The 22992-nt window shown below is 36.3% G+C and overlaps 1 protein-coding gene across 1 annotated transcript in view; it reads right to left on the reverse strand.

Annotated features, from left to right (window-relative positions):
- LOC109147854 (cinnamoyl-CoA reductase 1-like) overlaps positions 1 to 19787 on the reverse strand; it is a 42500-nt gene extending 22713 nt beyond the window's left edge. The window contains exons 1-3 of the mRNA XM_019295515.1: positions 19619 to 19787; positions 15617 to 15789; positions 4452 to 4643 (exon numbers count right to left, since the gene is read on the reverse strand). Of these exons, the coding sequence (XP_019151060.1) occupies positions 4452 to 4643; positions 15617 to 15789; positions 19619 to 19736 (483 nt within the window). The 5' untranslated portion in view covers positions 19737 to 19787. The remainder of the gene's footprint in view (positions 1 to 4451; positions 4644 to 15616; positions 15790 to 19618) is intronic.
- Between the last annotated feature and the right edge of the window lie 3205 nt (positions 19788 to 22992).

Below are 22992 nucleotides of genomic sequence, written 5' to 3' on the forward strand. Positions count from 1 at the left end.
ACCAATCAATTATATCTATCTGCTCCATCATATGACATATCACAAATTATATTCTCTATTTGATTATATTAATCAATAAATGATTAAGTATGGATCTTTTCTTGCTGCACAATCCGAATAATTCAACATATATTATATTTTTTAAAAAATGAAGAGAAAATCATCAAAACTAACTTACATAATCCCCTTTCATGCATCCAATCATCAATCAAGCATTTGGGCATTTAATCAACTAGAAAATAATAATAAAAAAAATAAAAAATAAAAAAAAAATAAAAAACTGAATCACAGTTCAGTTGGTCTAAGAATGACGTTAACGCTTTACATATTGAATGAGAAACATAATCCATGTAGTCCATCCCAATAGAAAATCAAACATGATGATCCTACTATTATGCATTAAAATAATGTACCTTATGTATTAAAATAATGTACCTAATGCACATAAATAATGTACCTGAATCAGAAACACAATATTCATATCAGAATGTAGAAAATAATTTTCAATCACTTTGAATATAATGAAATATTGAACCCTATTAACAGAAATAATCTATCTTATGCATAGTGTAAACTCAAACGAGTAAGAACCCTAGGTAGTCAAACGAGTAACAATCCCTAAATATCTGCTTGAACAATATTTTAAATAATTTTTAAAACCCCAGATAGTTGAAAATATACATTATTAGTGTTGTTTGACTTCCTAATCGTAATGTATGTTTAGAATGAGATGTTTACCTTCAAGAAGCTCCTGTATTGTGCAGCAATGAAGTCTGACCGTCGTCTTCCTCTGTGTTTACAACAACGGAGATAGGTGTTCGGAGAGGAGAAGATAGCGTCCGAGAGGTGAGAGAAGCAAATTTTATATTTAAAAAAATAAAAAATAAAGATGCGCGACGTTCGTCGCGCATCTAACGGCGTCGTCTCTCCTTAAGTGGAGAGACGGCGCGTTTTGGGCCATGGTCCACCCAACTTGGCTAGACCATGGTCCACCCAACTTGGCTAGACCATGGTCCAGGCAATAACAATTGTGTTTCGTGTAGCACCCTGGCCGAAATCGAAAGTAGTGGTTTCGGCCATTTCAGCCTGATGGCCGAAACTACTACTTAGGCCGAAAGTTCGGCCTAAAACTCTTGTTTGTGACTGTTGGGATTTAATTCAGCTGTTATGGGATTAATTCCGATTTTAATTTTTGAATTAACACCCATGTTAATGGTTGCCGTTACAGGAGTTGTAGGGGTGTCCCTAAATGCCATAATAAAGTCTATTCACTCCACAATCCTTATATAAGAAGGAGTTGAGCAGTAGCTTTTGGAATACACAAGAAAAATAATTTTTTCAAGCCTCAAAATACTTCTGCTTCTACTCCATTCTTGAAGCTGTGTTTTGCTCGTGCTCTTGTTCGCCGGGTTCGTTCGTTTGGATGCTCAAACGTCAAACCATTGTACATTTTATCCTGGTAGACCTAGGCCACAACGCTCCTAGCACTTTTGGGAGGTGGCAAATAAGGTTTTAAGGAAAGAAAGGCACTCGCCTAACTCGTACAATTATTTCTTCCTTCTCTTTCTTTCTTGTTTTAGATTATGCTCTAAGTAAAAATCCGTTCTTTCTTGTTGTTTTGGAATTATAATCTAAGAATTATAATTTCTTTTTGGTTGATATATATTGGTATATTTTTTCATAGATATACATGTATATATAACCGTTGGGTTCGTTTTATATATATATTTCGGATATATATCCAATAATATTTTATATATATTTCGTGTGTATATATATAAATATTATTTTAAGGATATTAAATCAATTGTGGTTCATTATCACCAACAATAAATTCCTTGAGCACTTCAAGAAACTCCACATCAACCTCCCTTTTGGTTAGACGTTGGCACAAAAGCCTAAGTATGTTAAATCCTTGAAAGATTAGCTAACCAACAAAAGAAAGCTTGAGGAACTGTCTCTAGTGACATTGAATGAGGAATGCTCTAAAATTCTACTCAATAAGATTCCAAAGAGACTGAAAGACCCAGGGAGTTTCACTTTACTTATTGGTGACTTGCATGCGGAAAGGGTTTTCGTTGATTTGGGTGCTAGTATTAATCTGGGAGTTAATTCCAACGGAGGTCCCTTGTCTTTGGTGACAATTCTAAATTTAGTCACATATTATCGTTTTTACCATTTAACACCCCAAACTATCATATTTTGGACACTTTTCGTCCTTCCGATGAATTTTCCAGCGAAACTTTATTTTAGGCAAAGGTATTTTCGTCTATTAAATTTTTTATTTATTTTCCCAATGAGTTAATTCAAGCGGAGATCACTTATCTTTGGTGTCATTTCTAAATTTAGTCCCAAACAATCGTCTTTACGCTTTAACACCCCGAACTATCATATATTGGACACTTTTGGTCCTTCTGATGACTTTTTTCTAGTGAAACCTTATTTTTGAAAAGGATATTTTCCGATGACAAAGAAGACACTTCTTTCTTTTTTCCTTTTTTTTTTTTACTCTACAACTATAGTAGATGATTCACAGAATCATGGACTAAAACAATAACGGTTAGACTGAAGCCAACCGGGTGGCGACATCCTGAGCTTTCCAACTGTATTGTAAAATGATTCTCCCACACCCGTAGGTCCTCATGTACTCGGTATCTCTATTGATGAAGGAAGATTTTGGGCCGAGCCGAAGGAGATGAAGACAAAAGCCGGGTGAAGGAGATGAAGACAATCCACGACTGAAGAGACGAAAAGCAAGAAAAAAACTGGCGCACAAAACCAGAAAATAAAAAAAATGAAAAAACAAAAATGCTCTTGCCTAAATTAGGGGTTGACCAGAAAAAGTCACCGTAAGGATCAAAACTGTCTAAAATATGATAATTTGGGTTGTTAAATGACAAAAATGATTGTCTATGACTAAAATTGGCATTACAACCAAAAATGATTGTCTATGACTAAAATATGCATAAAGATACTATGACCCCTTTGATTTTAGGAAAATCCTTTTTGGCCACTGTGAGAGCCAATATAGACATTAGTGATGGTAAATTAACTCTCAAGATTGTGAATGATGATGGCATTTTGATGTTTATTTTACTATACTTTTCTTTCAACTCTCATATATACTAAATACGAGAATTGAAATTCTCAATAATTCTATCCATGCAAACTATACATTGTAATTGAAAATAAGTGGCTTACAATGTTGGCCACCACTATAGCACAAATTGTGGGCGCGTGCTTAGGTGAGGATGTGCTGCTCAAACAATTTTGTTTTTGTTTTTGTTTTTTTTTTTTTTTAATCACAATATCTAGATATAGTAGCATATTTGGGCATTGTGCACAATGAATATTTTCTTCTACATAGTTCAATATAGGAACATTGTATGGTTGGGATGACACATTGTAAGGTATGGCTCTAATAGAAAAGTAGATATAATCTTAACAATAAGCCAATAAGGCGATGTAAGTTGAGTTGTTAGCTAATATAAGAATTTAAGACACACTTCAATACTACATTACAAAATACTACTCCACATAGCAGACTAAACAGTTAAAACATGTATCTCTTCTTCTCAAAAAAAAAAAAAAAAAACATGCATCTCTCAATGGCACCACGTGAGTGAGAAGAAGCTCAATAATTAGAAGCTTAGGAAGTTACTTTTCTTTTAAACTTTCAATAGTATCTTAAGGCTCACATCAAAAGAAGTGAAGTTGATGCCCAAACTTTTTGCCTTTTCCTGGGATACTTGGTAGGTTGCTACTGGCAAGTCATCTTTATATCTGTGATTAGAAAATAAATTTTTTAAAAGGTATATTTCCATAATTATTTCTTTTTTTTTTTTCTAAGAACATTTACATAATTAACAATAATGTCTTTAGCTGAAAATCTTACTTGTCAGGAATAGGAAGAAAAGGGAAGAGCCGGCTTGCAATGTTCAAAATTTGGAAAGAGTGGATTGTTATCCCAACCAAACAGTATCTTCCACTAGCAGAAGGTAACTCAAATGCTTGGATATGTGCATTTGCGACATCTCTAACATCAACAAAAGGATAGATTCCAGTAGGCATTGCTTCCTTACCTATGTGACATAACATTCATCAATTTTATAATAGTGGAAAAATTTCATCAAAATTTTAACAACTATTAATTTAATTTAACTCATCTTTTGATGAAATATATATTACCTTCTTTTACGAGATCTAGAATGACTTCGCTCGATGAATTAAGAGTGGGTTGCAGAAGAGGGCCAATAACAAAAGCGCGATGTAAAGAAACCAAGTCAATCCCATTCTCAACTGCATACTTCCATCTAGCTTCCTCTGCAAGGACTTTAGACAACACATACCATTTCTATAAAGGAAAAAAAAAAGTCACATAAATTAGAACAAATTAAGGTGTTTTGCTTATAATCAGGTTGTGTGGATCTCTTATCAACTATATGCATTACCTTTGTTTCTTCTGCAAATTCTTTATCTGCATACCAAGTCTCATCAACTACATCAGTTGGACTTTTAGTATTTTGTTTGTACATAACAGAAGCTGTTGAGGACGTTACCACTACCCTTTTCACAGAAGGTGTTCTCACACATGATCCAAGAACATTTAGTGTCCCCTTTACTGCAGGATCCACTAGTCCTACCTAAAATGTATTTGATTTACAAATAAAAAATAAAAAAGGGGGGGGGGGGGGGGGGGGGGGTGGGTATTAACATAAGAAAAAAAAGGGGGGTTGACCTTAGTTGCTGATTGTGATAAATCTACAGGTTATGCTGTGTCAAAACACCTTCACATCCATTAATTGCATCATCAAATGAGTTCTCCTCAAGTAAGTCAGCTTCAAACAAATTCAATCTTTCCTTCGCGCCATCTAATGCAAGAAGATGTGACACCTTACTTGGATCCTCTACAATAATTTAATATATACAAAACCATTTATGATTAGATATATCAATTAGACGATGAGAAGGGAAATTCAAAATTCAATTACTGAAGATATAAGTTACAATGGAATAGATAGCGTATTCTACTCCTATCACAGACTAGCACCACAAAAAATAACAATCTTATTACAATAGAAATAATATAAGAATATGTAACATTATTAACACACCCCCTCAAGCTCAAGGTGGGTGCGAGACAACATTGAGCTTGCCTCGGAGAGCAGTGAAGCGAGGTCCCGGTAGTGGTTTGGTGAGGATATCTGCCAGTTGATCTTTAGTGGACACAAAATTAACGATAAACTCCCTGGAGGCGACTTTGTCACGTACAAAGTGATAGTCGATCTCAACATGCTTCGTCCTAGCGTGGAAGACGTACGGGGTTTGCGCAGAGGTATGTGGCCCCTAGATTGTCACACCATAGAGTGGATGGTTGGCCAGAGTGTAACCCAAGCTCACGAAGAAGAGACACTACCCAAGTAACCTCAGCAGCAACATCAGCTAAGGCTTTGTATTCAGCTTCAGTGGACGAACGAGCTACAGTGTGCTGCTTCCGTGAGAGCCAAGAGATGAGGTTATTGCCCAAGAAAACAGCATATTCACTAGTGCTCTTCCTATCTACCGGGCAGCCGGCCCAGTCGGAATCTGAGAAGGCATGATAGTCGTGGATGCAGAAGACGAGATACACAGCCCATAATCCAAAGTCCCTTTGACATACCGCAGAACCCGCTTAACAAGCACCCAATGTTCGTCCGTAGGAGAGTGCATGAACTGACAAAGGCGATTGACGGCATAAGACAGGTCAGGGCGAGTGATGGTGAGATACTGTAAAGCCCCAACGATGCGCCGATACTGAGTCGGGTTTTCATGCGGTTGAGATGAAGGACTAACAGCTTGAGACACAGCAGCTGGGGTTGTAAGGGGTTTACAATCTGTCATCCCAGCACGGTTGAGAATATCACCCATGTACCGTCTTTGTGATAAAAGAAGACCCCCCGTCTACTCGCAGTGTTTCTATACCAAGAAAAAAACTTGGTGTTCCGAGATCCAGGATCTTGAATGCCACAGAAAGACGTTTGAGCATGACGTCAAGAAGCGCCGAATCATTGCCCATAATAATAATATCATCGACGTAGACGAGGAAGAAGACCCGTGATTCTCCTGATGTGTAGTGGAATAGAGAGACGTCGGTTTTGGATGGTGAAAAACCTACAGAAACCAAGAAATCATGTAGTCTCTTAAACCAAGCTTGTGGGGCTTGTTTGAGACCATATAGAGAGCGCTGAAGATGACACACATAGTCCGGATGTGTGGGGTCCTCATACCCCGGTGGCTGTTTCATGTACACTGTTTCGGCGAGATGGCCGTTTAAAAAGGCGTTGTGTACGTCTAACTGCCGTAGTGTCCAGTCTTTGGACACAGCAAGGGAAAAGAGTAGTCGGACCGTGGTCGGCTTGACTACCGGGCTGAAGGTGTCAAAGAAATCTTCCCCAGCGACTTGATTGAAGCCTTTCGCCACAAGCCGCGCTTTGTAGCGCTCAACTGACCCATCAGCAGTGCGCTTGGTGCGATAGACCCATTTGCACCCGATCACATTCATGCCTGGCTGTGGTGGTACAAGACTCCAAGTGATGTTGTGTAGCAACGCATTGAACTCTTGGTCCATGGCGTCACGCCACTGTGAGTGGCCCACAGCTTGCGAGTAACATGTCGGGTCAGTATTAACCGTTAAGGCCTAGAACTGCTCATTTGTGCCCTGAGTCATGTGACATAGGCGCATGACATGGCCACGCTCTTGAGGTATAGTCTTGCGAGGACCACGTTTTCTGGCCCTTGTAGTCTGCGTGGGGCCCTCAATGGCCAGTGGTGCAGGTTCTTGAAGTTGCGGAGTAGGCAGGGCCGGATGTGTCACAACTGACCCGGATGCCCAAGGGATGGACTGATCAGTCTGCTGCGTTGTGCCCTGCATTGTTGAGTCTGAAAAGGGAAAAACAAACTCGTCAAACCGGACATGGCGACAGATATAAATTTTTCCACTTGTTAGGTCCAAACATCTATAACCCCTATATGACGGAGGGTAACCTAGGAAGACACACGGGGTTGAGCGATACTCTATCTTGTGCCTGTTGTAAGGGCGCAGATATGGGTAACACTTACACCCGAAGACACGAAGGAAATTGTAAGGTGGTGGTGTTTTATATAGACGGCAATATGGACTTTCAAACTGTAATGCTGACGAGGGTAGGTAATTTATGAGGGTTGTGGTAGTTTCGAAGGCATAATCCCAATATTCAAGGGGTACTGAGCCTTCGGCAAGGAGAGCGAGCCCGGTTTCAACTATGTGTCTGTTCAGGCGCTCAACCCTCCCGTTTTGTTCATGGGTGTAGGCACAGGATTGCATGTGGTTAATTCCCAACGTTTGAAATATTTTATGCAGTTTTTGATATTCACCCCCTAAGTCGGACTGGATAGATTTGATAGAACGCTCAAATTGGCGTTCTACCGCGACCCGAAACAATTCAAAAGCTTTATAAATATCTGATTTTACCCATAAGGGATAAAACCAGCAGAAACGAGTACAGTCATCAACGAACAAAAGAAAATATCGAAAACCACAACTAGAAAGGACCGGGGCCAGGCCCCAGACGTCCGTATACAACAAGTCCAATACATTATCACTAGATTTTAACACCCTATCTAACGGAAAACGAGAGGCTTTCCCGAGATGACAAGCGGTGCATGAACTCATGGACTTGGAATTATTCCGATCGACCGAACAAAATTGCAACACTTTATGAAGTACTTGATTGTGAGGATGGCCCAATCTGCGATGCCACATCACGGGAGTGGTACGGGAAGTAATGAAAGCAAGAGACTGCGGTAGTGGGAGCTTATACAAACCGCCGGAAATAGGCCCTTTAAGCAGAATTGCCCGAGTTATCGAATCCTTCACAACGAAACAATTTTTATGAAATTCAAAGAATACATTATTTTCGTTAGTAAATCTTTGAACGGATAACAACGGGACATACAAATTTGGCACATGTAAGACATTTGACATTTGTAACAGTTTAGACTTAGAAGGAATAGACGAGGACCCAACATGTGAAATATTTAAACCCGTACCATTACCGACTCGGAGCACGTCCCCACCATTGTAGTCCACGGATTGTGACATCATGGAGGCGTCCGGCGTCGCATGAGCCGAAGCCCCCATATCCGGGAACCAACCGCCGGTTGACGCCACCTCATCACCGGAGACCGCAACATTCGCCGAGTGGGCATTCGTGGGAGGCTGCGTGGTGTATCTTTTGTAACAATAAACTGCTGAGTATCCATTTACCCGACAGATCTGACATCGAAGCTGCCCGCCACCACGTCCTCCACGGCCTCGTCCACCCCGGTTGCCACAACCATGGCCCTGATTAGTGGAACCGTGTTGACCACCAGACGAGCCATCAGAGGGCTGGTGTCTGCCGCGGCCTGCATACAACGCTGCCGGAGGTCCGCCACCTGCAGTGCCACCGACGATCGCCGTCGGGAGTTCATCGGAGTAGATGAACTCCTGAGCCTGTAAAAAATCAGCAAGTTGTGGGAGGGAGACCAGATTACCATTCATGGTGAGGGAGGCCGCCATGGACCTAAATTCCGGCCTTAGGCCTCTGAAGACCCATAGGTTCTGTTCATCGAGTGAAAGAGGACGGTCGGCCAGCGCTAGAGCTTCGACGAGGAGCTGTGCTTGGCCGATGTAGTCCGCCGGTGAGGAGTTCCCCTGTCGTAGCGACTGGAACTACCCAAGGAGATTAAGGCAGCGAGCGTGCGTACTGGACCCCAAGGCGGCAGTAATGGAATCCCAGACCTCCTTTGCCGTGTTCCGGCCGACCGCCAGATGCAACACCTCGTCGGACATGGAGGAGACGAGGAGCGACACAATAGACTGGTCTTGCTTCACCCATAATCTGTACGCCGGATTCGGGACTTGCTCGGTGGTTGCCACGCCGGATGCAGATTCGCCGGAAGGGGAGGAGGCCATGGTGGCCGACGGACATTCAATCTCGCCATCGACGTACCCGAGTAACTCTTGACCCTTTAGGAACGAGACGAGTTGTGTACGCCAAAAAAGGTAATTTCGGGAGGTTAATTTAATCGACACAAAGTGATGTGCCGAGTGGAGGGGATTGGAAGTGGTAGCGGATGGTGGGGCAGTGGTGGTGATTGTTCGTTCAGAAGAGTTAGTCGATATTTTTTTTGGGTGGTGGAGAAAAAACAGGAGGATCTAACCCAAACCTGAACTGATATCAGATGAGAAAGGAAATTCAAAATTCAATTACTGAAGATAGAAGTTACAATACTAAAAGGAATCCTATTACAATAGAAATAATATAAGAATATGTAACATTATTAACTTAGACCACCTCGTTATTGATGGGGGCTTATCTATGTTTTTGGTCAAGTTTAAAATTCTTGGTCATAACCTCCAAATTTTAGGTTATCAGACTTATTTTGGCTTAAATAAAACTGTTAATATTTTTAAATTAACATTATAATTAAACTTTCAATTTTAATAAACTAACATACTTACACTAATAAATATAAACTTATACATCATTCAATCAATCTAAACTTTCATTATTCCCAAACTTCAACTAAAAATAATTAATATATTTAGACTATAATATGGTAATGGGAAAATTTTCACCCCTAAATTATAGGGTAATTGTAGGATTCCTCCCTACTTGTTGGTAATGCTCAGTACTTCTCATCCCTAAACTATAATTGACTTGAAAATGTTGTCCCTTTATATGAAACAAATAATCGATTGTTAAACCATGAACCAGTGTCTACCTTAATTACATTGTGAATTCTGGTCAACAAATTATGTGCTTGACGTTAACATATTATGAGTCTTTGGTTAATAAATTGTGTGTCTATAAATAAATTAAAGAGAAAATGACACTTTTCCACTTGTGTTATATACTTATAACACCTTTCCCCCCTGAATTATTTAAGTGGCAATCACCCCCCCCCCCTCCCCCCTTCTTATATGTTAAATGAACACATTTACCTTTAAAATAAAATATTTTCATTTATTTTTCTTCTCCAACAAATTATAACCACAATTCCATTCAAATCGAACAGACACTACAGAAACCAAATAGAAATGTTATGATGACAATTTAGAACCGGAACCTGATATTTAGAGTTTATTAAAACCGCGAACCGAAACTGTCGGTTCATGTTCTGAATTGAAAAAATAAAATACATTAATTGTTGAATTTAGAATATTTAAAAAATAAAAAATAAAATTTTAAATATTATGTATTTACAGTTAACATATTATGTGCATGTAATTAACATATTATAATTATTAAATTATACTAAATCATTTCAAATTCTAATTTAAATTAAGATATTAAACACCTAATATCGTTTCATTTTTTTTTTTAAAAAAAAAAACGTTCGGATTGTCGTTAACGGCGTTAGGCGGTTTCCTTTCATATTCAAACAGTAGGATATATCCAAAATTTCATAACTATATATCCACAATTTCATAACTATATATCCACAATTTCATAACTATATATTCATAATTTGACAATAGTACATTCAGAAATAATAACTACACATTCATAATTTCATATCCATATATTCACAATTTCACAACTAGACATTCATAATTACATAACTCCATATTCAGAAATCTTAAAGTGCTTGTTCATAGAGAACCATATACATAATTGCATAACTACACATCCATAACTTCATAACTATATATCTATAACTTCATAACTATATATTCAGACTTGCATAACTATATATTCATAATTAGACATCGATTTGAGTTTTTGTAAAAAAAAAAAAAATTATTTGATTGGTGGAGTTATATGGCACCGTTACTCCATCATAATAAACGGTGTCGTTTGGTGCACACGGTTGCACAGCATAATTTGCGATCATTAAATGCATATCACACCACAAGCAAAATGCATGTGCGCCAAGTTTACAATGCAACACACATTATATGAACACAAAGTGCACACATACGACAAAAACCTAACAATGAAGAATGATAATGAAAATGCACAACTATGGAGGTCACAATGCACCTTAATACATTGCCCATGAAAACTACACATAGGTCAATAAAAAATATAGAAAATATTATATTCAAATGATAGACAATTAAAAAATATAATGTAAATCAATACTATGTGGTCTAATGGCACCCGGGTTGGACTTCCACTTGGAAGATTGTGAGTTCAAGCCTCAGTGGAAGTGGAGGTGTTATTGGTTCTTTGTGTTTCAGTAGGTTGAGAAAGTATATGAACAGATACTACAATATTGGTTCTTTGTGTTTCAGTAGGTTGAGAAAGTATGTGTTTCAGTAGGTTGAGAAAGTATATGAACAGATACTACAATATTGGTTCTTTGTGTTTCAGTAGGTTGAGAAAGTATATGAACAGATACTACAATGGAATAGAGCCATTTGTGATTGAATAAAAGAAACGTAGAGTACATCAACAAAGAAAAATCCAAATTTACCATAAATGCACCCCTAACATCAACATAAAAAAAATGTCAAATTTTAAAATAAAATAAGTTCCTTTTCTAAAATCATTCGTAAGAAACATATAAAATATTAGATAGATTTAAAACCAACCAACATTTAGCATACCACCCCTGCCTAAACAAAAAAAAAAATACTAATAAAATCACAGCCACACACATCTTTAAAAAAATCTAGATCTAAATTTGCCCTATTTTTGTAAGCACAAGATAGAGACTCTATGCTACACAATTCAATGTGTAAAGGCTTTTGTGTGTGTGTATATATATATATATATATATATATATATATATATATATATATAGTGGTGCAAACCCACCTTCCAAACCAATATGGAATAAATATTTTTACAAAACCTTTCCACCTTCGGCTTCCAAACTCAAATGAGTCTAATTTGATAATCAAATTCTCATTCACCCATTATCCGTTTTGCGCATACAACATATCAATGTCTTCGTCTCACTACGAAAAATCGGAATCTATTTTGACCTGACCCAAATCGGAAGTGGACCCACATATATTTTTACCACAAAATATCCACTTTTTATGTCATTTTTTTTGCTAAAATTCCAACAATATATATATTTCATTTTTTTTGCTAAAATTCCAACAATATATATATATATATATATATATATATATATATATATATATATATATATATATATATATATATATATATATATATATATATATATATATATATATATATATATATATATATATACTAGTGCTCATATGCGGCGGGTGCTTACGGTGCGGTGAGGGTTGTTCCAGATATACACCAAGTCACCAACAGTGTTAACAACATACACCAATAGTGTAAGCACAACACACCACAATGAAATGTGGTAAAAAAACACCAAAAAATACACAATACACCCAAAAAAATACACCATATAACTCACCACCTCCAATGGTGTATTTCCGAATACTGTATGGTGCTTTTACTCACACCTAATGATGTGTTTTTGGTGATGCGTACCTAATTTGTGTGTGTTTTTTGTGGTGTATGTCCTAACGTTGATGGTGTATAATTGGTCAATTATTGGTGACGCTGCACCATAAGCCACCGCCGCACTTGAATATATATATATATATATATATATATATATATATATATATATATATATATATATAGGGTCAAGTTCCTGTGAAAACAGGTCTTCCCGTGCAGTCAGTGCGGCATACACCATTAGGTATGCATAAATACACCACAGGGTTCGAAAATACACCATTATGTGTGGTATATTTTTTTTGTGTGGTGCATTTTTTGACATTTCATTCTGGTGTATTCTCGAAAACTGTATGGTGCATTTATGCATACCTGATAGGTGTATGCCGCACTGAGCGCAATAGAAGACCTGTTATATATATATATATATATATATATATATATATATATATATATATATATATATATATATATATATATATAGTCTAAAATGTCCATTATTCTTATTGTCAGGCATTAATTTTACGTTAAAAAAGGAAGGGGTAATTTTGACTCATCACTATATTTTTTTCTTCCTAAAATCTTAGGAATTAAAATTCCACGGGGACATGAGATTTTAATTCTATGAAAAAGGGAGAATTACAATTCCATGGAATTGCAATTCCTTTCAACCAAACAAGGGAATTTTGTGACCTTTGAAATTAGGTGGGATTTAAGTGGGAAGGGAATTTAAATTCCCTTCAACCAAACGCCTGTGATATATAGTCTAGGTTGTTAAATGAAAAAAATGATTGTCTATGACTAAATTTGGAATTTCCATCAAAGACAAGTGACATCCATTTGAATTAACTCATTGAGAAAATAAAAATAAAAATTGAAGACACGAATATACCCTTGCCTAAAATAGGATTTCATCTGAAAATTCATCAAAATGACCAAAAGTGTCTAAAATATGATAGTCTAGGGTGCTAAATGACAAAATCATAGTGTGGGACTAAATTTGAAATTGTCACCAAAAGATAAGGGACCTTCGCTGGAATTAACTCTTAATCTGATGTCTTATTCTTTATTTTGCAAGCTTGTGATAGGGGAACCTAAACCAATTCATATGAGCATACAATTAGCTGATAAATCTGTCAAGCGTCCTAGAGGAATTATTGAGAATGTGTTGGTTAAGTTATATAAATTTATTTTCCCAATTGATTTTGTTATATTAGATATGCATAAAGATACTATGACCCCTCTGATTTTAGGAAAATCCTTTTTAGCCAATGCGAGAGCCAATATAGACATTAGGGATGGTAAATTAACTCTCGAGATTGGGAATGAGATGATGATGATGATGGTGGTGGCGGCGGCAGTTGTCGTATATTAGATATGCATAAAGATACTATGACCCCTTTGATTTTAGGAAAATCCTTTTTGGCCACTGTGAGAGCCAGTATAGACATTAGTGATGATAAATTAACTCTCATGATTGTGAATGATGATGGCATTTTGATGTTTATGTTACTACACTTATTTTCTTTCAAGTCTCATGTATACTAAATACGCAATAATTCTATTCATGCAAACTATACATTGTAATTTAAAATAAGTGGCTTACAATGTTGCCCACCACTATAACACAAATAGTGGGTGCGTGCTTAGGTGAGGATGTGCTGCTCAAACAATTTTGTTGTTTTTTTTTTTTTTTTTTTTTGAATCACAATATCTAGATATAGTAGCATATTTGGGCATGGTGCACAATGAATATTTTCTTCTACATAGTTCAATATAGGAACATTGTATGGTTGTGATAAGCCAGGGCAAGAAATATTGTATGGTATGGCTCTAATAGAAAAGGAGATATAATCTTAACAATAAGGCGATGTAAGTTGAGTTTTTAGCTAATATAAGAATTTAAGACACACTTCAATACTACATTACAAAATACTACTCCACATAGACTAAACAGTTAAAACGTGCATCTCTTCTTCTTCAAAAAAAAACATGCATCTCTCAATGGCACCACGTGAGTGAGAAGAAGCTCAATAATTAGAAGCTTAGGAAGTTTTTCTCTTTTAAACTTTCAATAGTATCCTTAAGGCTCACTTCAAAAGAAGTGTAGTTGATCCCCAAGCTTTTTGCCTTTTCCTGGGATACTTGGTAGGTTGCTACTGCAGGCAAGTCATCTTTATATCTTTTTGATTAGAAAATAAATTTTTTAAAAGGTATATTTCCATAATTATTTCTTTTTTTTTTTCTAAGAACATTCACATAATTAACAATAATGTCTTTAGCTGAAAATCTTACTTGTCAGGAATGGGAAGAGAAGAGAAAAGCCGGCTTGCAATGTTCAAAATTTGGGAAGAGTGGATTGTTATCCCAACCAAACAGTATCTTCCTCTAGCAGAAGGTAACTCAAATGCTTGGATATGTGCATTTGCGACATCTCTAACATCAACAAAAGGATAGATTCCAGTAGGCATTGCTTCCTTACCTATGTGATATAACATTAATCAATTTTATAATAATGGAAAAAATTCATCAAAATTTTAACAACTATTAATTTAATGTAACTCATTTTTCGATGAAATATATATTACCTTCTTTTACGAGATCTAGAATGACTTCGCTCGATGAATTAAGAGTGGGTTGCAGAAGAGGGCCAATAACAAACGCGGGATGTAAAGAAACCAAGTCAATCCCATTCTCAACTGCATACTTCCATCTAGCTTCCTCTGGAAGGACTTTAGACAAGACATACTATTTCTATAAAGAAAAAAAAAAGTCACATAAATTAGAACAAATTAAAGTGTTTTGCTTATAATCAGGTTGTGTGGATCTCTTATCAACTATATATATGCATTACCTTTGTTTCTTCTGCAAATTCTTTATCTGCATACCAAGTCTCATCAACTACATCAGTTGGACTTTTAGGATTTTGTTTGTACATAACAGAAGTTGTTGAAGACGTTACCACTACCCTTTTCACAAAAGGTGTTCTCACACATGATCTAAGAACATCTAGTGTCCCCTTTACTGCAGGATCCGCTAGCCCTACCTAAAATGAATATGATTTAGAAAAATAATAAAAAAAAAAAATGGGGACGGGGAGGGGGGGGGGGGGGGGGGGGTGTTAATCCATAAGAAAAAAAAATGGGGTTGACCTTAGTCGCTGATGGTGATAAATGTACAGGTGATGCTGTGTGAAAAACACCTTCACATCCATTATTAATTGCATCATCAAAAGAGTTTTCCTCAAGTAAGTCGGCTTCAAACAAATTCAATCTTTCCTTGGCACCATCTAATGCAAGAAGATGTGTCACCTTACTTGGATCTTCTACAATAATTTAATATATACAAAACCATTTATGATTAGATATATCAATTAGACCACCTCGTTACCATATCAGATTGTCAATCTTATTGATTGGGGCTTATCTTTGTTTTTGGTCAATTTAAAATTCTTGATCATAACCTTCAAATTTTAGGTTATCGGACTTATTTTGGCTTAACTAAAACTGTTAATATTTTTAAGCTAACATTAGAATTAAACTTTCAATTTTAATAAACTAGCATATTTACACTAATAAATATAAACTTATACATTATTCAATCAATCTAAACTTTCATTCCCAAACTTTAACTAAAAATAATTAATATATTTAGACTATAATATGATAACGGGAAAAGTTTCACCCCTAAGTTATAGGGTAAAATAGGATTCCCCCTACTTGTTGGCCATGCTCACTTCTCATCCCTAAACTATAATTGACATTGAAAATTTTGTCCCCTTAAATGAAACAAATAATCGATTGTTATACCATGGACCAGTGTCTACCTTACATTGTGAGGTAAATTATTGTGTGGACCATAACAAAAAATACATTTTTAATATACTAAATGTACATTATTTGTGTACTGTATATACATTATACAATATAATGTACACTCAGTACACAAATAATGTACATCCCATGAATACAATGTACATTTTTAATATACTAAAAGTACACTATTTTTGTATTGAATGTACATTATTTTACAGTATACAAAATATGGTCCACATAGCTTGTGTGGACATTGACATTGTGAACCGTGGTCTAAAAATTATGTGTCTGAAGTTAATATATTATGTGTCATTGGTTAATAAATTGTGTGTCTGTAAATAAATTAAAGGTACATAATTTGTTAATTACATGCACATAATTTGTTAACGGCATATTATGTATTTACAGTTAACATATTATGTGTAAGTAATTAACATATTATAATTATTAAATTATACTAAATCATTTCAAATTCTAATTTAAATTAAGATATTAAACACCTAATATTCCTTCATTTAAATTCACACATCATATCATTAGATGCATATCACACCACAAGCAAAATGCACGCGTGCCAAATTTACAATGCAACACACATTATATGAATACAAAGTGCACACATACGACAAAAACCCAACAGCGATGAATGACAATGCAAATGCACACCTATGGAGGTCACCGTGCACATTAAGTCAATCAAAAATATAGAAAATATTATACTCAAATGATAGACAATTAAAAAAATATAATACAAAATAAACTTGAGTCTGTGATTGAATAAAAGAAACGTAGAAGAAAAATCCAAAGCAAGATGGAAAAAGGACAAAAAAAAAAAAAAAAAAAAGGTACATCAACAAAGAAAATCCAAATTTACCATCAAGCATAACATCAACATAAAAAAAATGTCAAAATTTAAAATAAAATAAATTCCTTCCCTAAAATCATTCATAAGAAACATATAAAATATTAGATTGATTTAAACCAACATTTAGCATACCACCCTGCCTAAGCCTACTGAAATTAAAAACAACAAAAGTACTAAAAAAATGACAGCCACACACATCTTCAGAAAATATAGTCTAGGTCTAAATTTGTCCAAATTTTGTATGCATAAGGGAGAGAGACTCTATATTATACAATTCAATATCTCTTAAAAAGACTTTTGTATATATAGTGGCGCAAACTCATTCTCCAAATCAATGTGTGATAAGTGCTTTTACAAAACCTTTCCACCTTCAGCTCTCAACTCAAATGGGTCTAATTTGAAAATCAAATTCACATTCACCTATTATCCGTTTTAAGCGTACAATATATCAATCTCTTTATCTCACTACGAAAAATCGAAATCCACTTTGACCTGATCCAAATCGGAAATGGACCTCATATATATTTGTACAACAAAATAGTCAGTTTTTATGCCATTTTCTGCTAAAATTTCAACAATATATATATATATATATATATATATATATATATATATATATATATATATATATATATATATATATATATATATATATATATATAGAATAAAGTTCAAATGCGGCGGGGTCTTCCCGTGCGGCGGTGCGGCAAAATTCCAGAATACACCAATAGTGTTAACAATATGCACCAACAGTGTATGAAAAACACACCACAATGAAATGCAATAAAACATCACAAAATACACAACAGACCCAAAAAAAATACACCATATAACTCACCACCCCCAATGGTGTATTTCCGAACGTCTCTGTTTTTTGTGGTGTATTTTCCTACGTTGATGGTGTATATTTGTTGAACTATTGGGGATGCCGCAGCGCCGCACCTGAACTCGCATATATATATATATATATATATATATATATATATATATATATATATATATATATATATATATATATATATATATATATATATATAGGGTTAGGTTCCTGTGAGGTCAGGTCTTCCCGTGCGATCAGTGCGGCATACACCTGCATAAATGTACCACACAGTGTTCGCAAATATACTATTTGTGTGGTGTATTTTTTGTTTGTGTGGTGCATTTTTTGGCATTTCATTCTGGTGTATTTTCGAACACTGTATGGTGCTTTTATGCATACCTAATGGTGTATGCCGCACTGACCGCACGGGAAGACCTGACCTCACATGAACCAAAATCATATATATATATATATATATATATATATATATATATTAGCGCTCAAATACGGTAGTGGCTTTAGGTGCGGCGGTGCGGCTATATCAGCATCGTCCATTTTGCTTAATCTAACGGCATCGGCTAATTTATGAAGATTTAAAGATTTAAGCGCGTCCTGATAAGTGGGGGGTGTTATGGTAATTGTAGTGGTCATTTATATCGGTCGCTTGTCAGAATACACCAACAGTGTTAACAAAAGACACCAATAGTGTTAGGAAAAAGCACCACAATGAAATGCACAAATACACCAAAAATCACACAACACACTCAAAAAATACACCATATAACTCACCACCCCAATGGTGTATTTCTGAACACTGTGTGGTGCTTTTATTCATACCTAATGGTGCGTTCTGGTGATGCATATCTAATTTGTGACATGTTTTTTTGGTGTGCATTTTCTAACATGGATGGTGTATATTTGTATAACTATTAGTGCACCCGCACTGACCGCATGGGAAGGCGCGGGCGCACCTAAACTTGGCACCAACACGAATCCTCAAATACACCACAATAAGGTTAATAATGCACCAATAACGAACATAAAACACACAACACTATGATTTGATCTATTCAGGTGCCCAATGACGACTTTAACCTTGCAGTTCGCGTAGTGTGAGAACGTGCGCGAAAATATCGGAAAAGCCTGGATGAATGTGATTCGTTGAATTTATCTAATCTAATGGCCTACATTTAACCGCACTGCCGCACCTAAGCGCACTGCCGCACTTGAACCTTCCTCTCTCTCTCTCTCTCTATATCTATATATATATATATATATATATATATATATATATATATATATATGTGTGTGTGTGTGTGTGTGTGTGTGTGTGTGTGTGTGTGTGTGTGTGTGTGTGTGTGTGTATATACAAAATAGCGGATACCATATCTCAAAGTGTATGGGAAAACATTGAGTTTGTATTCGTTAAAAGATAAGATCACATATCACAACAACCTCTCTTATAAATATATGTGAGATCAGATACCATCTCAAAGTGTATGGGAACACATTGAGTTTGTATTGTTAAAAGATAAGATATCATCATAACAATCCAAGCTTTCTCATAAATATATGTGAGAGGGAGGGAGAGAGAATTGAAAGACCATAATCAAACACATATATGAGGAGAAAAAGAGAGAAATAGGGGACTGACTGAGGTTTCGAACGGTGGCGTGGACAGTGTAACCACGGTGGAGCAAAAGCTTGACGAGCCAAGAAGCTATGAAGCCGGAAGCACCGGTGACGCATACCACTTTCCCCTCTCCGCTCATCCTCTATCTTCTTTTAGATTATAAATTATCATATCTAGCACCTCTGTCAACTTATATATTCACGTCACATCATCATACAAATTAATTAATTGACTAGTGCAGTGTGGAGCATCCACTAAAATATTAAATATTAACCTAAAAAACATTTAGAGTTTGAACAATTTAAGGTTATCACTACTGGAAATTATGAAATTTCCGACCATCTGAAAGTGATCTTAAATCAAGTTGTAAGAAAAAGTGGTCGGAAATAACAGCAAAGGTTTTTCCGGATACCAAAAGTGGTCGGAAACAAGGCTTTCAACTTGATTTAAGATCAATTTCAGGTGGTCGGAAATTTCAGAATTTCCAGTAGTGTTTTTCGCTCAAAATGATGTTATTTTGAGTGAAATAATCCATTTAAAAAAGAAGGGAACAATAGCTAAATGGCTGACTAGGCGACCTAGTCGGTGCTTAGGAAGCCTAGTCGGTGCCTAGAAGGCCTAGGTGGTCAGCGCCTATGCGTCCTAGGCAGCACTTAAACGACCGAGTCGGCCGCCTAGCCGGCCAGTCGCCTAGACCACCGATTATGGTGATACACTAGGCGATCGGCCAGTGCCTAGCGCCTAGGCGCCGATTAATCGGTGCTGTAAGTGTACAAATTTAGTACACATTAAAACCTGTGTTGGCTAATTTATTTAGTTTTAATTTAATTAGATTTAAGTTAGGTTAAAACTCTTTGGACCACTTCCTATCATATAGTATGTTTTTGGATGGATATCATTTATTGCTTGTTCAAAGAAAGGGAAGTCAGTTGTGCGCATAATGTGAGGCTTTCAAATAAAATGTGTGGATGTGGTTCGTTGAAGACTATGGGATGCTAATTATGTGGATCAAAGTGATGGATTAATTATTACTATAAAAGGAAGTCATTCCATTGTGGAAAGTTGCCGAATTGAGAACTGCTATATTGAGAGAAAAGGAATTCTACACAAAGTCATTATATTAATCTGCTTTCATTATATTATCTCTTTAGGGTTTTAATCTGAGCTGCACAGTCTGTACCTGGGTCAGCTGAAGCTTCACTCGAAGATTGTTATGGCTTGCACGGTTCAGTCCTGAGTAGGTGTTAGGAAGGGTTGTGGTAGTAACGGCTGATAGCCATTTGTACTTACATATTGTATAACTCTTTGGTGAACATCTATAGTGGATTGAGCAGACGTGGGTTGCCCCGCAGACATAGGAGAAGCGCTCCAAACTGCGTAACAATTTCTTTGTGTACTTGTTTTATATTTATGCTTTTAATTTCCATTATTTATTATTGATAAATTACCAAATTAATGGACATGACTGTTACTTAATATAAAAATAAGTAGAATCCTAAGTTACATCTTGCATTCAAGATTCACGGCACAATTTCAGGTGCCTAGGCGGAATTTTAGCAACAACTGCTCAAAAGTAGCACAGGAAAATGACTAATTATGATATATGATCCATCAAAGTATCAAACAATTCAAAAACTTCCAAATCTGTGCATCTCCATTGAGGTTGTCTGTACTTGCAATACAAATACAAGTTTACCAAATCGAGTAGGAATGAAGCTTAATTGATACTTAAATGGCCAAATTAATCTTTTAAAATAAATTTCTTAAAAAAAGAACCTCTTAAAATAAATTGATGGACAAAATCTACATATTAAATAACTAAGTGATTACATCTATATCTACATTGAAAAAAGGCAAATTGTAAAATGATTCTACCTTTATTATTTTGAAACCCTTGTGCTATAATATTAATACAATTGAGAGCCTTTACCCCGTTAAAAAATATACATTATTCGTATTTACTTGAATCATTATTTAGCCTAATAATTAAGTGACTGCTTATTTCTAGCACTCTTTGGTCCAAATCTCAATAGGTACATTGCCTAATGCTTAGGGTGCTGACTTGATTGGCGCCCGCGGGTCAAAATGCAGAGATTTGTATCGTGAGGGTGGGTTGGTACGAGACATCGGTACCCTACTTTGGTGCAGGGTAAGGCCCATGAGAGTGCGTTGTATGGTGTTCAGGTTCGATTCCTAGCAACAGCATTATGTTGTTCATTCATTCTGGAATTTTAGTTCATAGATTATAGAATTTTAGTTCATTGATTCTGGAATTATAGTTCATCGATTCTGGAATTGTAGTTCATCGATTCTGAAATTTTAGTTCATAGATTCTGGAATTTTAGTTCATTCATTCTGGTATTTTTAGTACATAGATTAGATTCTGGAATTTTAGTTCATCGATTATGGAATTATAGTTCATCGATTTTGAAATTTTAGTTCATATGTTGTTGCTGGGAATCGAACCTGAATTTTTTTTTTAAGAGGAGACGCGCATTTTTAATAAAACGACGACGTTTTTGCATCCGTGCATACGGATGCACAACATAATTTGCCGTGGTTGGGTGTTGTTAAGATGAGGATTGTATTGATTAACTAGAACGAATAATCATCTGTACAATACTAATATAGAAGAGATAGAAGACAAGTATAAAAGAGTTCTACTAGACTACTAATACTAGAGTCCTAACACTCCCCCTCAAGCTCAAGGTGGAGCATTCGAAACATTGAGCTTGTCCCGAAGCAATGAAAACCGAGCAGATGCAAGTGGCTTGGTGAAAATATCAGCTAGCTGGTCCTTCGTGGAGATAAAATGAACCTGCAACTCCTTCTTGGCAACCTTGTCGCGAACAAAGTGATAATCAATTTCAACATGCTTTGTTCGTGCATGAAAAACCGGATTAACACAGAGGTATGTTGCCCCAAGATTATCACACCACAGTCCCGGCGCAGAGTCTGGAGGAAAGCCAATCTCGCGCAACAAAGAAACCAACCACGTGACCTCCGCTGCCACATCAGCCAGCGCCTTATATTCGGCTTCAGTAGAGGACCGCGCCACTGTCCGCTGCTTCCGACAAGACCAAGCAACTAAATTGGAGCCCAAGAATACTGCAAAACCACTTGTGGATTTCCGGTCATCCGGATTACCTGCCCAATCCGAATCCGAGAACGCAAGAGACTTCGACTTGCGAATACAGAGACCCATACCAAGAGTTCCTTTCACATACCGCAGAACACATTTCATAACCGCCCAGTCAGCAGTAGTGGGGGACTGCATGCGCTGACAAAGCCTGTTAACTGCATATGACAAATCTGGCCTAGGCACCGTCAGGTACTGAAGTGCACCCGCAATACTACGGTAGTGGGTAGGATCAGCAAACGGAGTAGAATCATCA

Source organism: Ipomoea nil, unplaced genomic scaffold (assembly GCF_001879475.1).
Source record: "Ipomoea nil cultivar Tokyo-kokei standard unplaced genomic scaffold, Asagao_1.1 scaffold0268, whole genome shotgun sequence".
Lineage (NCBI taxonomy): Eukaryota > Viridiplantae > Streptophyta > Magnoliopsida > Solanales > Convolvulaceae > Ipomoea > Ipomoea nil.